Below are 20290 nucleotides of genomic sequence, written 5' to 3' on the forward strand. Positions count from 1 at the left end.
CAGTGAAGTGCCATTACGGCATTATTGACCTAGTTTGACAAAGTTTTTTCCTGACTCAAAACGTGAAAATGAAAAATAACCTTATCATGTCTAACATAAAGGCTTATATTGCATGCTAAATATTATATTAAATGCATAATGCTGATAACAATTATCAGATTTGTAGCATAGATAATTAATAATTATGTATGCAATGTAACACTTGCAATAGCTACACAACATGGTTTTCAAAATTCTCGTGTTTATTTGAAATCAGAATTCATTTGAAACGGTCAAACTCTTAATCCCACATTATAATCATATCCAGTAGAAAAGATACCTAAAAAACTCCTTGTGTTTTGTATCATTTGCAATTCGAATTTATTATCCAAAAAAGTAATTAATTAATTTATTAGTACACCTAGATTAGCTACTTGTATGTCTTATGTTTTAACATGCTGATTTTTTTTATTGTTAGTTTTTTTAACAATTCCTAATTCTTGATTGATCATAATTCAAGATGTACCCCCAAAAGGAATTCCTAGCCATGCTAATCAGGCAAGATCAGCGTAGATATAATCGTCGCCATTTTAAAAAACCTCGAAAGAGACCACTACCATACGTCAAGCAGAAGATGAAGACGTTCTTGGCAATGTTCTTTGAAACTTCATCGATACATGGTTTGAGCCATCTCGTCGCCGCTGGAAGGCATCCTTGTGAGATGTGAGTAAAAAGTAAAAAGTCATCACACATGATAACAGACATTGTAATAAATTAACAAAATTCTCTTTGCCTTATAGACGGTCTATTGAAATTAAATTGTTCTACACTTTTCAAAGGCTGCTCAGCTCCAACACGGGTAAGCGGGCCGTCAGTAGTTAGCAGTCTGGAATTGGTGAAGCTCCACTCACTAACTCCCACTTTGACTGCTTTATATTTTAACACTCGCTAACAGATAAGGCAGAAAAAATGTTTCGTTGAAAATAAACTGATGACAATCATGACATGACATAATTTTAGCAATTAATTTATTTTCAGCTTTCTCTGGCTCACAATGGTGATCATATCAGTATGCGGCACCTTGTATCTCTCGTCTGCCACCTGGGAACGCTACCAGTCGTCTCCTACGGTTGTGTCTATGGAGCGTGACATGCTTGCGTGGAATACCACTTTTCCCTGCGTGACCCTCTGCCCTGAAGTGAAGATCGATTACATGAAGTTGGAGCGTTATGTAGAGTGAGTTTTCTCTATGAGTTGCAACATGCAAACCATGCAAAGGCCTAGGGCTTAAAGTTCTATGGTTTTATAGTTTAAAAATAGGAGATATTTAAAAAATGTATACGTGCTAACTAATCCTGCAAACGTTGCTTTGCTTTACCTAAAAATTTGTGATAAGTCTCTATTATCATATATGGGTATGAAAAATAGATGTTTTCTAAAACCTACCTAATATGCACAGATTTTTAAAAAATTAGTCCAGCCGTTCCGCTAAACCGAATCACCTGAAATTTTAAGTAGAGATAGATTGTAGTTTTACCAGATAGGCTATTTTTTATTCCAGTTAGAGAACGTATGATATATATTATATATAGTAAAATATATTTTTTGAGGAATCCACTTTTATTATTATATCCATTTATTGGAAATGTTTACATCTACAGAAAATCAAATGTCGAAGACAAAGAAGCACTGAGGAACTTCATCAAGGCATTAGCAAACGCAACTTATGACAACTTCGACACGGTGCCACATTACGATGGAATTAAATCTGATGATTATTTGGATCTACTCTTGGATTTATCTGCTCTGTTCAAACCGACTCTAACGACTAGCACTTCCGGATTTGACCTACAAATAATGCCTACAATTACAGAGATGGGTCTTTGCTATTCCATTAATTCAAAGGTTGCTGTTTACAATTCACCTGAGTAAGTCTTTTTTTGTAAGTGTTACTTGCAAGAAATGGATTAAGAGCTACCTCTTTGTTCTAACGAAACTTTAACTCATGATTCGAATCATGAAGTTAATAATAACATTGTGAATAAATGAAGTCGGTTAATAATATTGTTTTAGATATAGGAGAGCGAATAGATGGGACACTGTTGTAAATAAAAATCCTGTATTTTTTGTTCATCCGTTAGATGGAGAAGTTTTTGCTCAAGTTAATATAACATCTTCGTATTCAGTAAGTATATAACAACATTTTACGACAGTACATTTTACGACAGACAGACAGACAGAAAGGCTGACTTATGTTGTCATTTTTAATCATAATTATGATAATAACTACCGTTTCTTGCTTTATTGTATACTTTTGTAGTGGTTTCTATTAATTTCAAAATCGTTATGTATTTCAAAACATTTTAGGGTACCCTCCACGGCCCGATGGAGGTACCCGACATCACGTCTAAGCTTCATCATTCGCCAGAGAAAATGTATATGACGCTATATGTCAAAACGATATCTGTTTATACTTCCCCAGAAGCTGCTAGGTAGGTATAAAGTTTCTATAACAAGGTGGTTTAATTGGTCCTAAGTTGTTGCTGTTTTATATTATTGCAATTCGTAACATTTGCAATGCTCATAGGAGTAAAAAAAAGGAACAACGACTATCATATTTTAATTTATTTATAATACAAAATAATATAGACTCATAATATTTTAATAATATAGATATATCAAAATATTTTAATAATATAATAATATCCTTGTTGCTAACAGCTTGCATATTTCGTTTGTTATTGAACTTGTTACTTGGTAACGTAGATATTCAAGAAAACTTTAAACTCAAATATATATTTACCAAATATTACTACTGTTCTTCCAGCTTAAGCGTAGCTCAACGTCGCTGTAGATTCCAGCATGAGAACAACCTGAAACACAACTCAATATATACCTATAATATGTGTCGCATCGACTGCAGAATCCGCCTCTGTCTCCAGTATTGTCAGTGCATTCCACACTTTTACAGGAGGATTGGTTAGTAAAATTTAATTAAAAATCTGTCTTGCCTTAAAATTGAAGGACAACCGTACTTTTGATAAAACATCAATTCGTCAGTCACGTATCATTAGTGACAAGTAGTATATAGTAAAAGTTTCAGAAACATACATATTATTGACTTTTCTTTTTCTAGCATGCACATTGACTTCATTTCTACTTTTTCTTCAAAAACAATTAATATTATCAAGAAATTGATTAGCAACTTGGCAAATATAATATAAAGCTAAACGTTTTTTTTATGTGAGTTTAATTAATTAATACAGAAGAGTAGTACAAAATCTATAAACTTATGTTCTTATTTCAGACAACGAACAAATATGTGATGTCAGTGGTCTACATTGCTTACATAAACACAGAGGTAACAGAGCTAATTTATCCAAACCATCATAACTAAAACTAACTATCATTATATTTTTGATTTGAGAAATAAACAAGGATTCAATATTGATTAAAATGACTGGAAAACTTTTCGGATAGTGATAGCCAAACATCGTAAATGGCACCAAATGGGCATGGAAGTGTTGATTTCTATAGAACATTATTTTATTTAACTTCAGTATAAAACATCATCAAAATTTAAAACCACTTCGGGTCTTTTGAATGGACTCAAATTTTCGACGATTGAATGTCAAATAAAAGAGTTGATCTGACGAATGAGTTGAAACGTCTAACATTTCGCCTTTGAGCTCATTTGTTTTAACAATCACTCTGGTGCTACATATCAAAGCATTTTGACGAAATCTTGTATTTTTTAATCTTTTTAAATATTGACTTCTATTTTTTTCTGTATTTCAGATTTAATTTCAGATTTGATTGACGAAAGTGGTAAGAAAGTTGAAAACTGTTCATGTTTCCCTGTATGTGATGATGTTAACTATATTACAGATACATATGTGAGTACATTATGAGTTACTAATCTAACACCCCACTTACAATACTGTACAACACAGTTTACATGCACAGGCATTTACGTATAATATCGGAAACTAACATAAAATTTAAATTAATTTATTACTAAAGAACCGGTTTCATCATCAATTTGTTACGTTACATTACTTTACAAAATTATATTTTTATTATATGTTCTTTTTTTTAATTAACCTCTTCAAATTCATCACGTCTACAAAATTTACGACAAAATGTACACACTATCTATCACTTCACACTCAAAAACAGGTACCACCTACTTGCTACTTGCCACGCTAACTCTTATTTGGCATTCTTGTCTTTGTCCTTTAAACATATTTTTGCTCATACAGTTCTTATTTTCTTATTTTGTTATAATTATGTACTTGATTGTTTCATGTAAAAACCTAATATTATATGATTATATGGCGTTTCGTGTAATTTCAGGAATTACAATCATGGGTCATAGCGACAACAACCCTGCAATGGGGTATGGTGACATTTCCCCGAACTAGATACAAGCGGGATATTATATTCGGCTATAGTGATGTTTTGGGTATGTAGTGTACAATGCTTCTCGCACTGCTGATGCTGCGATGCTGCCCTGTTAGTCCACACACTGTACTCGCACAAGAAATCGCGACACCTCGTGTGAACAGTGCACTCACAGACAAAATAAGGAGGAGGCAGGACGAAAGGCGTGATATGCGGAAGGACAAATAACATAGCATGTCGTCTGCTTACTTCTCTCGCTATATTCTCTTATGCAGTGTGTAGTGTGCGAGTAGTAGATATTGTTACAATAATATTTGGCCCAACAAAGATACCTGAACTTTGCTTGTTTTGTTTATACGATCATCCAGCATGATTATTTCAACAAAATTACGTAAATACCAGATTTTTGTTAAAATAACGTTACTATCTGCTACTATCACTATTTGACTAATGTTATTTTATGTAAAATGACGATAATTGTGTCATTTCCTTGAAAATATAAAAATAGATGATTGCAAACTGACTACTTGAATGGCACACCGAGTTACATAATAACCCTGCAGGACATAATCATAAAAACGCCCTCCATCAGTTTTATGTAAAGGTTGCCTGATTTATAACGGTGCTTAATAGATACTACTAAAAATAATAAATAGATTGATCCTCATTTATTTTTCAGTGGCGGTAGGAGGAATGGCGGGCCTCTTCTTGGGCTGCAGTGTAATAAGTTTCATAGAAATATCTTACTTCTTCACTTTGAGATTATTTTTTTATGCGAGGGATAATTTAGGCAAATCAACCCCCTCAATTGTTAAACACTAACTGATATTGTAAACTAGAGGTTGCTAGTGAGGTAGGCTTTTTAAATATTATTTTTTCCAGGATATAAAGTATCATAGGTGCACAAGGTTTTTAACTAAACTAGTTCTTTCTCTGATTGTTATTCCACGTCGAATGATATATCTATACTACTCGTAATAGTTAAATGAGGTAAAATCAAACTCTGTATGCTAATATCCGTCTTTCTATGCTAATGAAATATATGATTTTACTTTGACTTAGTTAGATGCTGTTGGCTCAAAACCGTGGACTTTGGAAGATCTAACAGGTCAGCACCAGCAGTGGACGTCCATCAGCTCATAGTGATGGTGATGATAATGCTAATATTACAACACACTATAGGTGTGTATACTCGTATATTGTAATCATAGAAAATGTTGTTATTTACTTAAGTACAACTTTATTAATCACAAACTAAGTAGTTAATTAAACTTTTAAACTCTTTAAAAAGAAAACACTTCTAAACCTTACGTAGCGAAAGTAAGCCGCTTCCAATGTCTAATAATTTCCAAAGTGTCATGTCGCCCGGAAAATAAATGAAGTGAAGAAAATAAATTTCATTTAAAAATCACGGCGTACCATTATTTTCCCCGGCTTCCCCTAATTAATTTCTTGTCACCGTCTGGACCGGCCGTTGTGGCGATGACAGCGGTGGAGGAGGACAGCTCCATAGGAAATTGTATGGGAAAGAAGGAGATGGGTATAGAAAGGTGAGTGCGCTTCATTAGCATCTTTCAGTAGTTAACGGAAGCAAGATACGAAGTTTACTCCGCTCGAGTTCTGCTCGCCTGGTACTCGTTATTAATGACCGTGGATAATAAATAATACAAATTAAGTGGGAAATTGAGTAAATTATTATTATGGAGGTAAAATAAAACGGTAAACCTGAGGTAAATTATCCTATTAATTGTCTTACGGGAAAATAATAACTATGATACCTTAATAATTGATACTTTGAACCATTACATAGGTTCTCAGATGCAAACACAATTTTATGGTATTTAGCTTAACAAATTGATATTATTAATTAAATCAGCATTTAAATAAATAACAGTATTGAATAAATATTATTATAAATAAAATAAGGCCGACATGTGGGTGCCCGCTAAATTATTATTATTTTCTGATAGTGATAGTGATAGTGATTTTTTCACAGTCTCGAACATTGTTCGCCCACCAATCTGCACTGAAACAGCGTGGAGGATCTAAGCTCCAATTCTCCTACGAAAAAAGTTTACTCTAAAGAGTACTTATGGTAGCCGGTATGATTACAGGCACATGAAGCTTAAAACCTATGCCTCTATGCTCTTCAGATCTAGTTTTGAAACCGATAGTAGAGTCCTTCACTGACAGACTAGACTTTTCAAACGTGTTTATATAGACGCCTAGGACCCGAAACAAATGTGTTTCATCTATTACCTACATATTTGGGTTCGATATATTTCTTGTTTCAACAATAATACAATATCATCACTTACCATTATTACTTGACTTTTGTTACTAAAGTACACGGTGAGTAACATCGAGTTCCGCTAAGGCTGTGTACACACGAGGTAGGTAGATAATTAAACAAGCTTAATTTTCTTGTACGAGTTATATTCGAAATGTTCGCGGGAATATTTACAGAAAGTAACGGGTAAATATTGCGAACAGAAACGCAGAGGTGGAAATCTTGGAGGATAATTGAATATGGAAAAGACTTTTGTAATTTTTTTTAAATTAATTAATTGCTTCTTTCATTTAAATAAAATGATGTACCTACTTTGAACTCTAAGGATATTTCTGGTTCTTCAATGCAACACTTGTAAATCTGTTTGTAGTTGGTATTTAATTAAATATAACATAAATTATATTTATGAGAAAAATTGAAATGAAAAATTCGCTTAATATGCATTTTTAATACAAAGGTAAATAACAATTCTATCGAAACGTACAATACCACGTTATATTTTTTCCATTGAACATGACATCGTATTTTTACAACGTCAAATTAATTATAAAATAAATTATTTCTTTTCATTCTTTAAAGTCATTGTACTACACAAAGTACGTGTCTTTAAAAACCGAGTCCTATTCCGTACAAACGAAGCATCGACACCGCCACTTAATTTGAATACCCAGCACTGAGTGTTTAATAAAACATTCAGTTTGATTTACATCCTTACAAATCTGTACCTTTTGCGCTCCCAGTGTAAACACGCCCTTACAATGTTACGAGTTTCCCACTTTTAATTTTGCATTTCAAATAAGGGGGAAGTAATTAAGATTTTGAAGTTTAGTTTTGTACGTTCAGTGATGCGTTGCTAAACGCCCGAGGAGACAATCGAATTTGATGTGAATGTTTACAGATTTATCAAATTTTAAATTGCATGCAAACTATTAATTAAATAAAAACTACTTTTACCTGCATAATAATTGTTGTTTGTGCACTTTAGAGGCTAAAACGAAATATTAATAATGTATAAAAAAACAAGGCTTAGGTATACCTACTTACTTACCATTGCGTTTCCTTAGTGCTGCCGTCCTTTTGGCTTACACAAACGAACAGGCATGTCATGTTACCTGACCATTACATCTAAAGTCAATCCGTCTTCTAAAAGCCTCTGCATTCTGTAATCTTACAGCGCTGTGACATCGTTCGTTTCCATGGCAACTTCGTGTAAAAAACAAGGGCGAAAAGTTCTTCGATGAGTGTAAAGTAGCGGAATTGCACTCCAGCACTCTTTACAACAATTATAAGTTTAAAATAGCCAATATATCTAAAAAGTTAAAGGTGCCTACTTCACATATAGGTTTTTTATTAGGTGTTTTTACCACGTAATATTATCGTTACAGTTTTCCTCATCTTACGCCTTGCTTACCGGTTTGTTAAGGTCGCAAACAACTTATTTGTTTTATTACTTTGTGGTGTATCGGACGAGAACATTCGTGTTAGAAATGCACTTACTTATTTTCGCTATAATAATACAAGTATTGTTAGGATATACTGAAGAGGCTATTCCAGAAATTTATATCCGACATTTAGGCATCGACGATCCATCCGGCTTCACGATCAGATGGGATCCCATAGAAGTAAAAAACGGCACTGATCCAATCATTGGAATTAAAGTAAGATTTCTTTATCAATCATTATTAAAAATAATATGTGTCTACTTGAAGTCCATACCTATCTCAGAAACGCATTTAAAGCATAAGTCTTTTTACGATTTAGAAAGCAAATACAATCGATTTTCAGTTAACGTTTAAATTGTGTATATGATGAAACTTTAATAATATCTTTTATTACGCCCAAAGTTTCTTGGCCAAAACATTAAGATATTTTTTTTTCAACCTTGATTAATTAGTTCTCATTCTTGATTTTCAGATTAAAGTATGGAGGACTCCTTGTAGGATAAGGACCTTCAACCACCACGTTGGTGACCAAGTGACCAGGATAGTTAAGTCTGAGCGTCTGGTAAGCTCAATTGAAGTTTATTTTAAATTCGACTGAAGCCTGTGTCGTTACTATATTATTTACTTCTGCTGCTTCCCAACTTCACAATTAATAGATTTAAGTGTACATATTGTAAAAGTGGTTTTATGCTTTTAGTATTTCTGAATTTCAGCCTGAAGGGCTTGGTTGCTGGTGTAATTACATGAGGCATGAGTAACTTTATTAACCTTCCGAAAATTTGCGATGGTTTTCTTTTACGTTCCAATTGGTCAAAAATCTTGAAGGTTTTAATTTTTTTATACCATCAGGCGGGTCATCTACCTCCATCCGTTCCGAAAACTATTCGCACATGTATAGGACATACAAGAAACATTTATGACAACCTGTAATATATGATATAATGTGATATGTTGCTTCATGTCTCGACCGTGATGCCATGATCTCAATAAAGACCTCCTGGAGGTCTGTCCTCTATCTGTTTTTGGGAGGTCGATTAAAATGCCAATTTTTTGTGCAATAATATTTATCTCTTTCGAAGAATTTTTGAAATCTATACTAATATTCTAAAGAGAATCGATTTTATTTCTTGTTTGTTTGCATTTAACAGGCTCTGAAACCACTGAAACGATTTAAAAAATACTTTCACTGTTGGAAAGTCACACTATCTCCGAGTTATCACCCTGGCCATATTTTATCACCACGCGGGTGAAACGCGGCGTCTGCTAAAATCTAACCACGAGTAAGATAAGTAATCTAACTTTATTGAAAGTTTCCGAATGTATTCCAGAAGTTTAACCGCACCACTTTACCCGATGAGTTACCAGAACTGGTGTCCATTGTTAAGCCAGATGAGTCGTCGCTGTCAGTGCCTCACGTGGACCCTGAGGTGTGGTACCATGTACGCGCCATAGCATTCACAGCCACCGCTGAGGGACCTCACTCAAACCCTATTCAGTTCAAGATCAACACGGCCGATGAGAATGACAAGGAGAAGTCGTGTGAAAGAATCATTTCACAAACGGCTGTTGCAGATGAAGACATCGCACCAACAGTTCTTATTAAGGAAAAGTCGTCTTATGTTGATTTTTAGGGTTCCGCAGTCAACAAGGAACCCTAATAGTAACGCCATGTTAATCTGTCTGTGCGCGGTTAAGCTCAGTGACTCTTAACTACTAGAAAGCTGTAACATGAGTATATTAAAAATGTCGACAAAGTCGAAAACTAAGACGTTTATGATTTTGACCTTTATATAATAAGAAGAGGTTTGTTACCTCAGAACTTCGTCATTTCTTAACCAATTTTGAAAATTCTTTTTTTGTTAGAAAGGGTATCGAAGTGGTCCCATTGTCATCATGTCGGGATCTGATGACGAGAAAAAATTTCAAAAATCGTAAGAACAGCTATAGCGTTTGTTACTTTTTTTATTAGGCATTTTATAGCAATACAATTTCATGAAGGTCTAGAGTCGATCTGATGATGGAACCGAACACGACCGGTACTCTTCAATGGTTATAGTAGTTGCATTGTGTATGGGCTCGATTAATTTGTGTCGACGAGGACTAACTACCTAGATGGTTTTGAAGACGAATGGTACTTTATGGAACTCTTCGACAGCTTACAGTAGCTACCATGTAGTTAGGCTTGATTAATTTGTATTAATGAGAACTTTCCACCTAAATGGGTTATGACTGTCATTATGGGTCTGGTGATGGAGATGAAGGACAGTTAAGAGAACTCCTTATGGGTTTACAGTAGCTACTTACATTTTGTTAGAAATATAAGTTGTGTGATCGCGCCGTGTGTTATAAAAACATATAACCGACTTCAAAAACATAAAACGTACCGACTTAATTAAAAGCGAAAAATAGCATCATATTATGTTACAATATCATTATCATATTAACGACTATATACAGATACAAGTAGTATTATATACCTGTAACCAACATTCAGATTTTGTATTAGTGATTCGAACGTCATATTTTCCTTATCCGTGCTCAAGTTATTAAAGTGTCAGTAACGTAGTCTTTTGTCAGTAAGTATCAAGTTTGGTAGTGTGAACAACATCGTGTTACCTTTATCTATGAGGATATTTCCCAAGGTATTTAAGTCATATTTAGTGTCTTCACTCGAAAGTGCATGCTTTAAGTATTGGATAGAAGCAGGTGTTACTTTGCGGTTCATGATGATTATATAATGATTTATTTATTTTGCTATCCTCCGCGAAAAGCCGACGAACCCATGCGACTTTTGCAATTGTACGTTGTAGAGTCAACATCTCCTGTTTCGGGGTGAAACGTACGTAGAGAGTATTTTGTCGGATCTGGGTAACGCAGAGGATAACAAAATAAATAAATCATTATATAATCATGCTTTAAGTGTAAATAATAATTAAAAAATAAGTATACATTTTCATCTCAAATATAAATCAAAAATTAATCAGCATAATGATTATCTTTTTAAGGAAAAAAGTATCAAAATACTTGGACCTTACGAGATTACCGCCATGTGGAATGTTGAGTCAACTATTATTGTTCCGATAGTTGTTTCAGTCAATGGTCTTATAGCGAAAAGCTTCGACCAACACCTTAAGAAGCTTTCGCTTAACTGTTGGATCAAGAGTCGGATACAAAAGGCAGTGATTCTTAAGACGGCGCGTATTGTGAGGAGGTTCCTCACTCTGGAGCCCTGACCACTTATATTGACATTGTTAAAAATTAAAAAAAAGAACTAATAAATAAATGAGAGATATAGAAATCTCTTTAAGAATTACGTTAATGTTTCAGATTTAAGATAAACCAGTAAGATGTGGATCCTATCTTGTATCCTCATTTTGGTGGTTCCTGAGCCAGGTCTGTCGCTGCCTACTCCAGCTGATGATATACCGGTGCCACACCTTAGGCTTTTACGAACCTTCGACTATGGCTTTACGATACTATGGGATCCAATAGACACGACGAATGTGAAAGATCCAATCATTGGAATAAAGGTACCTAATTTATATTAATCGAATGAATCACTAATGTTTTAGTTATTTCTTAAAATTACTTTTATGCTGAAGTGAAAAGGTTATTCCAGAAAATATTATCATTTTAAACAGACTTCAAAATAAGGAGAAGGTTCTCTATTCAACGCGTATGTTTTTTTTAATGTTTGTTACCTCATTAGTTCGTCATTTATTACCCACTTTTGAAAATTCTTGTTTTGTTTGAAAGAATATATTTTCAAATTTAAGTACCATTTAGTTTTCATGAAAATCGGTTTTGTAATTTTGGTTTAAAATCAAAATAACTGAAGTACGTCTTTGAAATCGGTTCCATTTTTATGTTACAATATTTTAATATTTCATATATTTTTAGGTGATAACATGGAAAACACCGTGCGTCATAAAGACCTATTATAGGCTTTCAAATAACGGATCATCATTGGTTGTAGAATCTGCCCATGAGGTAAGCGATACTCCAAAATATGTTTAGTAGAATCCCGGCATACAGGCATCTTTTCGACGATGCTCCTAACTATTACTGTAGCCTGTTTAATATTTTAGACATACAAGACATAAAACAAGCGATTAGAATTAAAATATAACAAAGAATTGGCATGCAAAGGCGGCCTTATCAAGCAATCTCTTTATTAACTTTACTTTTATTTGTCGTATAATTTCCAGGACTACAACAGTACTACAGTCCCGGACATTTTGCCAGAGTATGTGACCATCGTTATGCCAGATGAGCTGTCAGCAACGGTACATAACATTGAGCGGGCGCAGTGGTACCACGTCCGCGCGTTGGCCTTCACCACCACCGCCGAAGGGAAGCCTTCGAACTCGTACGAATTTCAGCTGGGCTCTGATGATGAGAAAGAGAAGGAGAAGTCTTGCGAAAGAGTAATATCTGAGACGCCGTGTGAACATAACGGTTTAATTAATCTACAGTCACCGGACTCATGTTAGATTCAATACTATTAATGTAATACAAACGTGCTCCTGATTATTTAATTGAATTTTAAATTATATTCATCTGTAATTTCAATAAAGTCTATTCCTTTTCCCTTGGACAAGCCATTAATCTTTTTGGAACGATATTCTTTTATGCAGCTTATACAACTGAACTAACTGGACTTAACTAACAGAAATCGTCACGTAACGAAAAAGCGTTAAAAAGTTAACCGTATACTTGTATAACGTAAAAGCTAAAGTCCAACTAAAACATAATCTACGCGGGTGAGACCACGGGGTTTAGCTAATAGAGTAATAAAATCAACTACATATCGCATTAGAATATGTTTGGGTTTTGACTTAGAATTACGGCATATTTCTCCTCATCTTACCGTAGAGGTTTTGCAATCACTATACTTACATTGTAGGAAAATCCAAATAATTATGTTTAGACCAGTAGAAGTGCCTTTATGAAGAAAATATGTCTGTGTAGAATTTAGCTGAAAACAACTTCGTGTCCATTCATTACGAAGGATATTTCCAATACATAAGTTTCAAATCTACAAATGAATGTTAAATGCAATTGTTTAGATATTCTTTTATTCGACAACTCAAAAATTGTTTAATTTTAGTAGGATAGTATAGTATAAGCTTCTAGTGATGAACTTCGTTCAAGAAAGTACTATCACCAAGCTTATTTCTGCCGTCAAGTAGCATTGCTGTGTTCTGATCAGAGGTATGTTTGCCAAAACAATACGCGTAGGTACATAAGTTGATGAACTCAGAGAGCCACTTTATAGGACGTATTACTGTGTATTAGTGTACTTTCGTGACATCACCACGTCCCAACTCAAAACTTATATTAAAAGTTTCAAAAAAAGGAACCTGAACCCTTTATCCAGGAGTTCCAGGTCTAAGATTTGATCCACTGGCCTTTGTTATTGTTTATTGGTGGCAGTAAACAATAACAAAGTAATAAGTATGACCAAAATTCTGGTTTTGTGGTACCAAATATAACGGCATATTTTTCCTCAATCGTGCTCAAGTCATTATAGCATCAGTATCAAACTTGATTTGGTGGCGTGTAAACAACGTTGTGTTATCTTTATTTAGGACAATATCTTTATTTCAATACGTAAGTAACTTCAAACTAAGCAAGTGTACATTAGATTGTTAGTTAGACTTTTAGAATTAGGATTTATTTATTCAAGATGAGAAAGGTGATCGATCATATTCAAACTATATTTAGTGTCTGCATATCAAGTGTATGCTCAACATTTAAAGGAGTAACTTCTTTTATTATTCCTCCTTGTAGTATTGTATATATCTATAATTTAAGATCTCGGAAACGGGTCTATAAATTGGGTTCAAATAATATACTGATATAAAAGGTCAATGAAGAATATTGTGATAAAAATACTACTTATAAGTTAAAAAAAAAATATCATTTCTTTTAAGAACAGAATATTGTGTATCTTTGTGATATTTTCTCTCAAGATTAGAAAGAATAAAAGAAGTTAAAGCAGCATTCGTTTATCTAGGCATTAAATATTTATACAAAAAAAATTAACCTTAATTGTCCTTAATGTTTCAGAATTATATTTCATGAAGATGTTGATCCTACCTTCTATTCTCCTTCTGACTGCGGCCGTACCAGGTCTGATGCTACCAACACCATCTGATGACATACCGGTGCCACATCTCAAGGTTTTGACAACCTTGAACACTGGCTTTACGATAGAATGGGATCCAATAGACACGACGAATGTGAAAGATCCGATCATTGGAATAAAGGTAGGTTACTCAATCTTAGACAGTGTAAACATTATAATTATACCAACAAGTGCAAACAAAATTTAAACTAACATGCCAAGCATAAACGCTTTCGGAAAGCTAGAGCAGTAACTCGAAATTTTTTTTCGTTGTATCTAGACTTTTGAATCGAGTTGTACGTGTAGGTACAAAATGCTATAACTTTGGATGTTTCGGGGAAATGCTTTTACCCTACTTTTACAACTTAATTCCCGACTACACTGAAGTTGAATAATGAATATGAGGGGTAAACATGTATACTAATATTATAAAGATGTAAAGTTTGTAAGTTTGTCACATTTTTTAAATGGGGTAATCTTCGGAACTACTGGTCCGATTTCAAAAATTCTTTCACCAGTAGAATGCTACATTTTTGGGAAGTGCTATAGGATATTTTATATTAAAGATATATATTCGCCGAGTTAACACAATTTTTGTCATACAGGTCGGACCGAAAATCCTCTTAAGCAAACTTATTCGCATGCGCTGCCTTAACCATTGTGTAAAATTGAAATTAATGTATGGAGGCTTTATGTATCTTTAAAAGTTCTACAAAAAAGTCTGCGACACCATATATCTATCTTCTATATATAAGCAGATATAGTACCTTTTGTGTTTTAAAAATTATAAATTTAATATACTTAGGTTTGCGTCATTATTTATGCTACTTAACTTAAATCCTTATCAAAATAAATTATTTAATAATCACAAGGATATTATGGAGATAAGATTTGCTCGTTACAGTATGTTAATTAGTTAAATATATAGTTTCGGAGATAATACATAATTTCTAAAAGACGCAGAAATTCCGCTACATGACGCCCCGCGCTTTCAATTACGTAGTTCCCGTTCCTGTATGAATATGGGAATCAAACATAGCCTATAACACTCGCAAATAACGTAGCTTTCTATTGGTAAAACAATCTTTCAAATCGGTCCAGTAGATCCAAAGATTATAATTTTAGCATAGAAGTCTCTATTTTCCTTTGTCATCGCACCACGCTCATAGGGCTGGACCCATTTTGCTAAGGGTAGGGGTAAGGTAGGGAAGGTATAGGGTAGGGTAGTGTAGGGTACAGGTAGGGAAGGGGTAAAGGTAGGGTAGGGGTAGGGTGGGGTAGGGCAGGGTAGGGGAGTGTATGCCTAGGTTAGGGGTAGGGCCTACTCCTATCCTAGGGGTAGGCCCTATTTTCTATTTTTTGTCTGTCTGTTTGCCTTTTTTTTGACCGGGCATCACGCTGAAACTACAGAATGAATTCAAATGATACTTAAGACGATTTGAGACCATAATACGTAGATATAGTAGTAGTAGTAGGATAATAGGATACTTTTTGTCGCGAAAACAAAATCAGAAATGGGTGAAGTAGGGGTAGAAAGTTTGTACGGAAAGTCCTTAATTTTTCTAGGTACATTTGTAAATGTTAAATGATAAGTGGACTATTTATTAGGTATAAGTTATAAAACTTGCAAAATGGAATGTGAATAGGGGTTGAAAGTTGACATCGATTTTTACGCGGACGAAGTCGCGGGCATCCGCTAGTGTTAGATAATTGTTTAAAAAAACACCATGCGTAAGTTGTAAGTAAGAATGCACTTGCTGTTCTTTTCTCCACTTATTAAATTTTTCGTAAGTAGGTGTTATTTGTAATTCTTTTTTGAGCCATCTCCAAATTAGGATCACCATTCTTACTAGATGAAGACATAACAATTAATGTTGCGAAACATGTAAATTACGTTCACAAATTCACAATGAATTTATTTAAAAATATCAAGTAATTAGATTATTCACGACAATAATTGTTTTTAAATTCTTGCTCTTTAATTTTATTTTCTTTATTAATATAATTTTTTTCCATGAAGAAAAGGCAAAGGTATTACACCGTGCACCCTTGTCTTCAAATCTCGCTCTATAAATTACCAACTCAATAAAAATCAAATAAAAAAAAATAACCGACCTTACCTCTGGCTCAATCGCTCGACGCCCGGAGCCATATAACCTCCTTCGATATAAAGTAGGCTAATACTTGGCTAGTACTCGTAATAGACAATAATTATAAAAACAAAATTACTCCCCTGGAGGCTAATATGCTTGTTTAGCCCCGCTGTGGAGTGGTAATATGACAATGTTTTTGAGCAAGAGTAGTGAAAAATCATTAATCAAGTTTTTTGGCTGGGAACAAAATTTCCTTTGGTTCGAGTTTGTATGGAAAGTATAAGGTTTTTTTTCCAGATTTTCTAGGTTATCACGGTATACAAAGCCAAAAAATTATGACAGAAAAGTTCATTTTCATTTATCTTTTTTTAGGTCAAAACGTGGAAAACGCCGTGCATTATAAAAAAACGTTACCATCTTTCAGACAACGGAGCATCAATGATTGTTGAATCTGTCCGTCTGGTAAGTGGTGCTTAATTACACTTTTACAACAATACTTACATTGTCAATTTGCAATAGAGTAATGAGGTAGATTTGAGCTCTAATCTAGCGATGCTTAGGTGGGCTGTTTTATTTGTTTTGTTGGCTGCTTACTGAAAATGAAGAAATCAAAAAATCAAAATCAAAATTCATTTATTTCAAGTAGGCTCAATTTACAAGCACTTTTGACACGTCAGTTGACTATTTGTAAAGATTCTACCACCGGTTCGGAAGGCAGGTTCTGCTGAGAAGATACCGGCAAGAAACTCAACAGTTGCTCTTTTGAAATGAAAAAGTCATACAGTACTATAATTTACAATTGATAACAATTACAATTTATTATAGTTTTACTTACTGTGTGAAGGTGGAAGCTGATCCAATGGCCTCCAAGCACCTTTGAAGCACCTTTGAAGGCCACTGAAAACATTGGATTTTTATTTTTTATATAAAAATTACGCGAGCGAAACCACAATACACAGCTATACAGTTTACATACTGAGATCCCAAAAAAAAAGTTGTTTATCCGTTTTTCAGAGCTACAACAGAACTACAATTCCGGATATTTTGCCCGAGTATGTGAGCATCGTGAAGCCAGATGAACTGACAGCAACGGTACCTCACATTGAGCGGGAGCAGTGGTACCATATCCGCGCGCTGGCTTTCACCGCCACAGATGAAGGAAAACATTCAGACGCATATGACTTTAAGCTGGGCTCCGATGATGAAAAAGACAAGGAAAAAGCTTGCGAAAGAATAATATCTGAGACGCCGTGTAAACATAGTTATGCCTTGATAAACCCACGGTCACCGGACACATGTTAGACTTAAAATATTCAAATAATATATATTCCTGATTATTTTTAAACTGTAATTTATAAAAATCTATTGCCCTTGGCCATTGCCATTCATGCTATTCATTTTTTCTGAGCGAAATTCTTATATGGGGCTTATAGAAAACTAAGCTGGCAAAAATCGTCACGTAACGAAAAGGCGTCAAAAAAGTACCAGGGTAACAGAGTATTAAGAAGTACAAGGTGTTTTAAGAAATAAAGCTACTATGAAACTACCTTTAGTTTATATATCATGTTTTCTGTGTAAGAACTGGGTTTACGAGGCATTTTTTTGCAACTTTTATCATTATTTACAGATATTAATTTACTACTTTATTTACATTTACATATACTTTGGTATTTTATATTTATTTTGAATAAAAACTTCTTTTCTGACGAGGGCACCCCAACCGCATAATTGTTTTTATAAAGAGGATTCTACGGCATGAAAAATTAATAAAATTGCGCAAAAGTATTTTTTGGATGTTAATAATCAATCACAAAATCAACACCTTGAAATAAAATACACAATAGTTGATGATAATTATTATTATTGTCTGCTATGCAAGCTTAAGGCTACTTTTAGAATATTCCCACAGAAAATCTACCCAAATGAAAACGCCGGGCATAGCTACTCGTAGTAGAAAAATAAAAACACCTATTGAATGTATGTCAGAATATTATGTTTGGGTTTTTACTACTCAGAATTACGACATGTTTTTTCCTCATCTTACCGTAGAGGTATACACTTGATAGATAATCATTGCATGGCTAACTCGTATCATTCTTATGTCAGTTTTAGTCTAGTGTAACTTGAAACAACATTGTGTTTAGGAGCATATAATCAAATTGTATCCAATAAGTAAGTATTTTTTAAATAAACTAATTCTTATTTGGATTCTTAATTTTAATTGAACTCTCGAAAGTTTTTGACTTCGTCGTAGAATCTACGCTAAACAACACTCTATGTTTCGGTCCGAAGGGAAATGGCTGCCGGTGTATTACAGACACACGCGCCTTAGCCCGCATTCGCACGAGAGTTTTTTAAAAAAGCGTACAAATATAACAAATCCATTCCCAAGTATATGTTCACACGTCAGCGTTTTTAAAACGCGACGCTTTTGTTCGAGCTGTGTTGCAATTTCAATTTTGGGCGTCGGAAATAGACCTTCTAACTTCATACTATATTTGAACGCTTTTTTAACGTCTGTTAATTCAATTCGTTCCATGATATGAATGTCTTACGAAGTATTGCTCAGTCCTCTGTTAATAAGAGTGATTGTTTTCTACTTACTTTTAATAAATTTTTTATTTGGAAAAATAATCGACAAACTCGACTGCTTTCGTGGCGCAGTGGTATGCGCGGTGGATTCACAAAACGGAGGTCCTGGGTTCGATCCCCGGCAGGACAGATTGAGATTTTCTTAATGTGTCCAGATCTGGCTGGTGGGAGGCTTCGGCCGTGGCTAGTTACCACCCTACCGGCAAATACGTACCGCCAAGCGATTTAGCGTTCCGGTACGATGCCGTGTAGAAACCGAAAGGGGTGTGGATTTTCATCCTCCTCCTAACAAGTTAGCCCGCTTCCATCTTAGACTGCATCATCACTTACCATCAGGTGAGATTGTAGTCAAGGGCTAACTTGTAAAGAATAAAAAAAAAACTTTTCATTTCATTTACACATCTATACCTACACAAAAGTGTTAAGTATGTGTATATACCTATTGTTATTTATTAATGGACAAAACTTCGATTTACCTTTTAATACCAACGCCAATGTTTTTAGATCTAAATTCAACCATTGCGATGTGGATCTTAGCTTGTATTCTCCTTCTGTCGGCGACCGTGCCAGGCTTAATGCTGCCAACACCATCTGATGATATACCGGTGCCAAAACTTCATCTTTTGACAACCTTCGACACTGGCTTTACGATCGAATGGAATCCAATGAACACGACAAATTTAAGGGATCCCATTATTGGAATAAAGGTAAAATATCCTTATCTATACGAAGACTATACGAGTGAAGTGGAAAGAATTGTATTTTTCCCGACTACGGCGAAGCCAAAAGGAAGGGTAATGATTTTGGCAGTCTTTGTATGTATGTATGTATCTATGTAGGTATGTTCTATCGTAGCGCCTAAAATATTGAAACGATTTTAATGAATGAGGTGTCAAAATATTCGTATTAATAGCGCGGGTGACATAAGCTATATAAATTTTATAAAAAAAAATAGGACGAAATTTAAACGTCATATTCTAATAATATATTCGTATCTATACTTATAGTAAATTTATTCGTAATTTGAGATTTTACTTATACCATTTGTAACAACAAACTTTAGCGTGGCATAAAGGACGCCAGCGCCATCTAGAATCTATACTTATAATACGAATTCTGTACATTTTGTACAATCTGTACATTGAAGATATTTTGAATTTTTTTCTTGAGGGAATCATTATATTATTCGATACTGCAGCTAAAAATATTTTTTTTTCGATTTTTGTCTGTCTGACTGTCTGTCTGTCCGTGTTTTTTTTGTTATTTGGGCATCACGCATAAACTACTAAATGAATTCAAATGAAACTTGACACGGTTTAAGACCATAATACGGACGAAGTCGCGGGCGTGTGCTAGTATT

The 20290-nt window shown here is 34.3% G+C and overlaps 4 protein-coding genes across 4 annotated transcripts; all 4 read left to right on the forward strand.

Moving 5' to 3' along the window:
• Positions 1–499: 499 nt before the first annotated feature.
• LOC112050973 (sodium channel protein Nach-like) lies at positions 500–5205 on the forward strand. The gene is made up of 10 exons (XM_052884785.1): positions 500–702; positions 1018–1215; positions 1641–1907; positions 2053–2164; positions 2347–2471; positions 2807–2958; positions 3287–3340; positions 3778–3875; positions 4336–4444; positions 5063–5205. The coding sequence occupies exons 1-10, from the start codon at positions 500–502 to the stop codon at positions 5203–5205; spliced, it is 1461 nt and encodes a 486-aa protein (XP_052740745.1).
• A 2904-nt stretch (positions 5206–8109) lies between these two features.
• LOC112050988 (uncharacterized) lies at positions 8110–9881 on the forward strand. Its single transcript, XM_024089424.2, has 3 exons — positions 8110–8331; positions 8588–8677; positions 9444–9881. The coding sequence occupies exons 1-3, from the start codon at positions 8161–8163 to the stop codon at positions 9744–9746; spliced, it is 564 nt and encodes a 187-aa protein (XP_023945192.2). The 5' UTR covers positions 8110–8160; the 3' UTR covers positions 9747–9881.
• Positions 9882–10610: 729 nt separating this feature from the next.
• Positions 10611–12687, forward strand: LOC112050985 (uncharacterized). Its single transcript, XM_024089421.2, has 4 exons — positions 10611–10757; positions 11443–11645; positions 12016–12105; positions 12324–12687. Exons 2-4 carry the CDS (start codon positions 11463–11465, stop codon positions 12606–12608), a joined length of 558 nt encoding a protein of 185 aa, XP_023945189.2. The 5' UTR covers positions 10611–10757; positions 11443–11462; the 3' UTR covers positions 12609–12687.
• An 854-nt stretch (positions 12688–13541) lies between these two features.
• On the forward strand, positions 13542–18546 carry LOC112050990 (uncharacterized). Its single transcript, XM_024089429.2, has 4 exons — positions 13542–13728; positions 14188–14387; positions 16711–16800; positions 17353–18546. The coding sequence occupies exons 2-4, from the start codon at positions 14199–14201 to the stop codon at positions 17638–17640; spliced, it is 567 nt and encodes a 188-aa protein (XP_023945197.2). The 5' UTR covers positions 13542–13728; positions 14188–14198; the 3' UTR covers positions 17641–18546.
• The last annotated feature ends 1744 nt before the right edge of the window (positions 18547–20290 follow it).

Source organism: Bicyclus anynana, chromosome 12, assembly GCF_947172395.1.
Source record: "Bicyclus anynana chromosome 12, ilBicAnyn1.1, whole genome shotgun sequence".
In the NCBI taxonomy this organism is placed as follows: domain Eukaryota; kingdom Metazoa; phylum Arthropoda; class Insecta; order Lepidoptera; family Nymphalidae; genus Bicyclus; species Bicyclus anynana.

Excerpts from the sequence above, each read along its gene's own strand:
- LOC112050973 (XM_052884785.1), top strand. The coding sequence starts at position 500 with ATGTACCCCCAAAAGGAATTCCTAGCCATGCTAATCAGGCAAGATCAG. Across the intron at positions 703-1,017 it reads GGAAGGCATCCTTGTGAGAT|CTTTCTCTGGCTCACAATGG; the intron begins GTGAGTAAAAAG and ends ATTTATTTTCAG. Across the intron at positions 1,908-2,052 it reads GCTGTTTACAATTCACCTGA|ATATAGGAGAGCGAATAGAT; the intron begins GTAAGTCTTTTT and ends ATATTGTTTTAG.
- LOC112050988 (XM_024089424.2), top strand. The coding sequence starts at position 8,161 with ATGCACTTACTTATTTTCGCTATAATAATACAAGTATTGTTAGGATAT. Across the intron at positions 8,332-8,587 it reads ATCCAATCATTGGAATTAAA|ATTAAAGTATGGAGGACTCC; the intron begins GTAAGATTTCTT and ends CTTGATTTTCAG. Across the intron at positions 8,678-9,443 it reads TAGTTAAGTCTGAGCGTCTG|AAGTTTAACCGCACCACTTT; the intron begins GTAAGCTCAATT and ends AATGTATTCCAG.
- LOC112050985 (XM_024089421.2), top strand. The coding sequence starts at position 11,463 with ATGTGGATCCTATCTTGTATCCTCATTTTGGTGGTTCCTGAGCCAGGT. Across the intron at positions 11,646-12,015 it reads ATCCAATCATTGGAATAAAG|GTGATAACATGGAAAACACC; the intron begins GTACCTAATTTA and ends ATATATTTTTAG. Across the intron at positions 12,106-12,323 it reads TTGTAGAATCTGCCCATGAG|GACTACAACAGTACTACAGT; the intron begins GTAAGCGATACT and ends TATAATTTCCAG.
- LOC112050990 (XM_024089429.2), top strand. The coding sequence starts at position 14,199 with ATGAAGATGTTGATCCTACCTTCTATTCTCCTTCTGACTGCGGCCGTA. Across the intron at positions 14,388-16,710 it reads ATCCGATCATTGGAATAAAG|GTCAAAACGTGGAAAACGCC; the intron begins GTAGGTTACTCA and ends ATCTTTTTTTAG. Across the intron at positions 16,801-17,352 it reads TTGTTGAATCTGTCCGTCTG|AGCTACAACAGAACTACAAT; the intron begins GTAAGTGGTGCT and ends TCCGTTTTTCAG.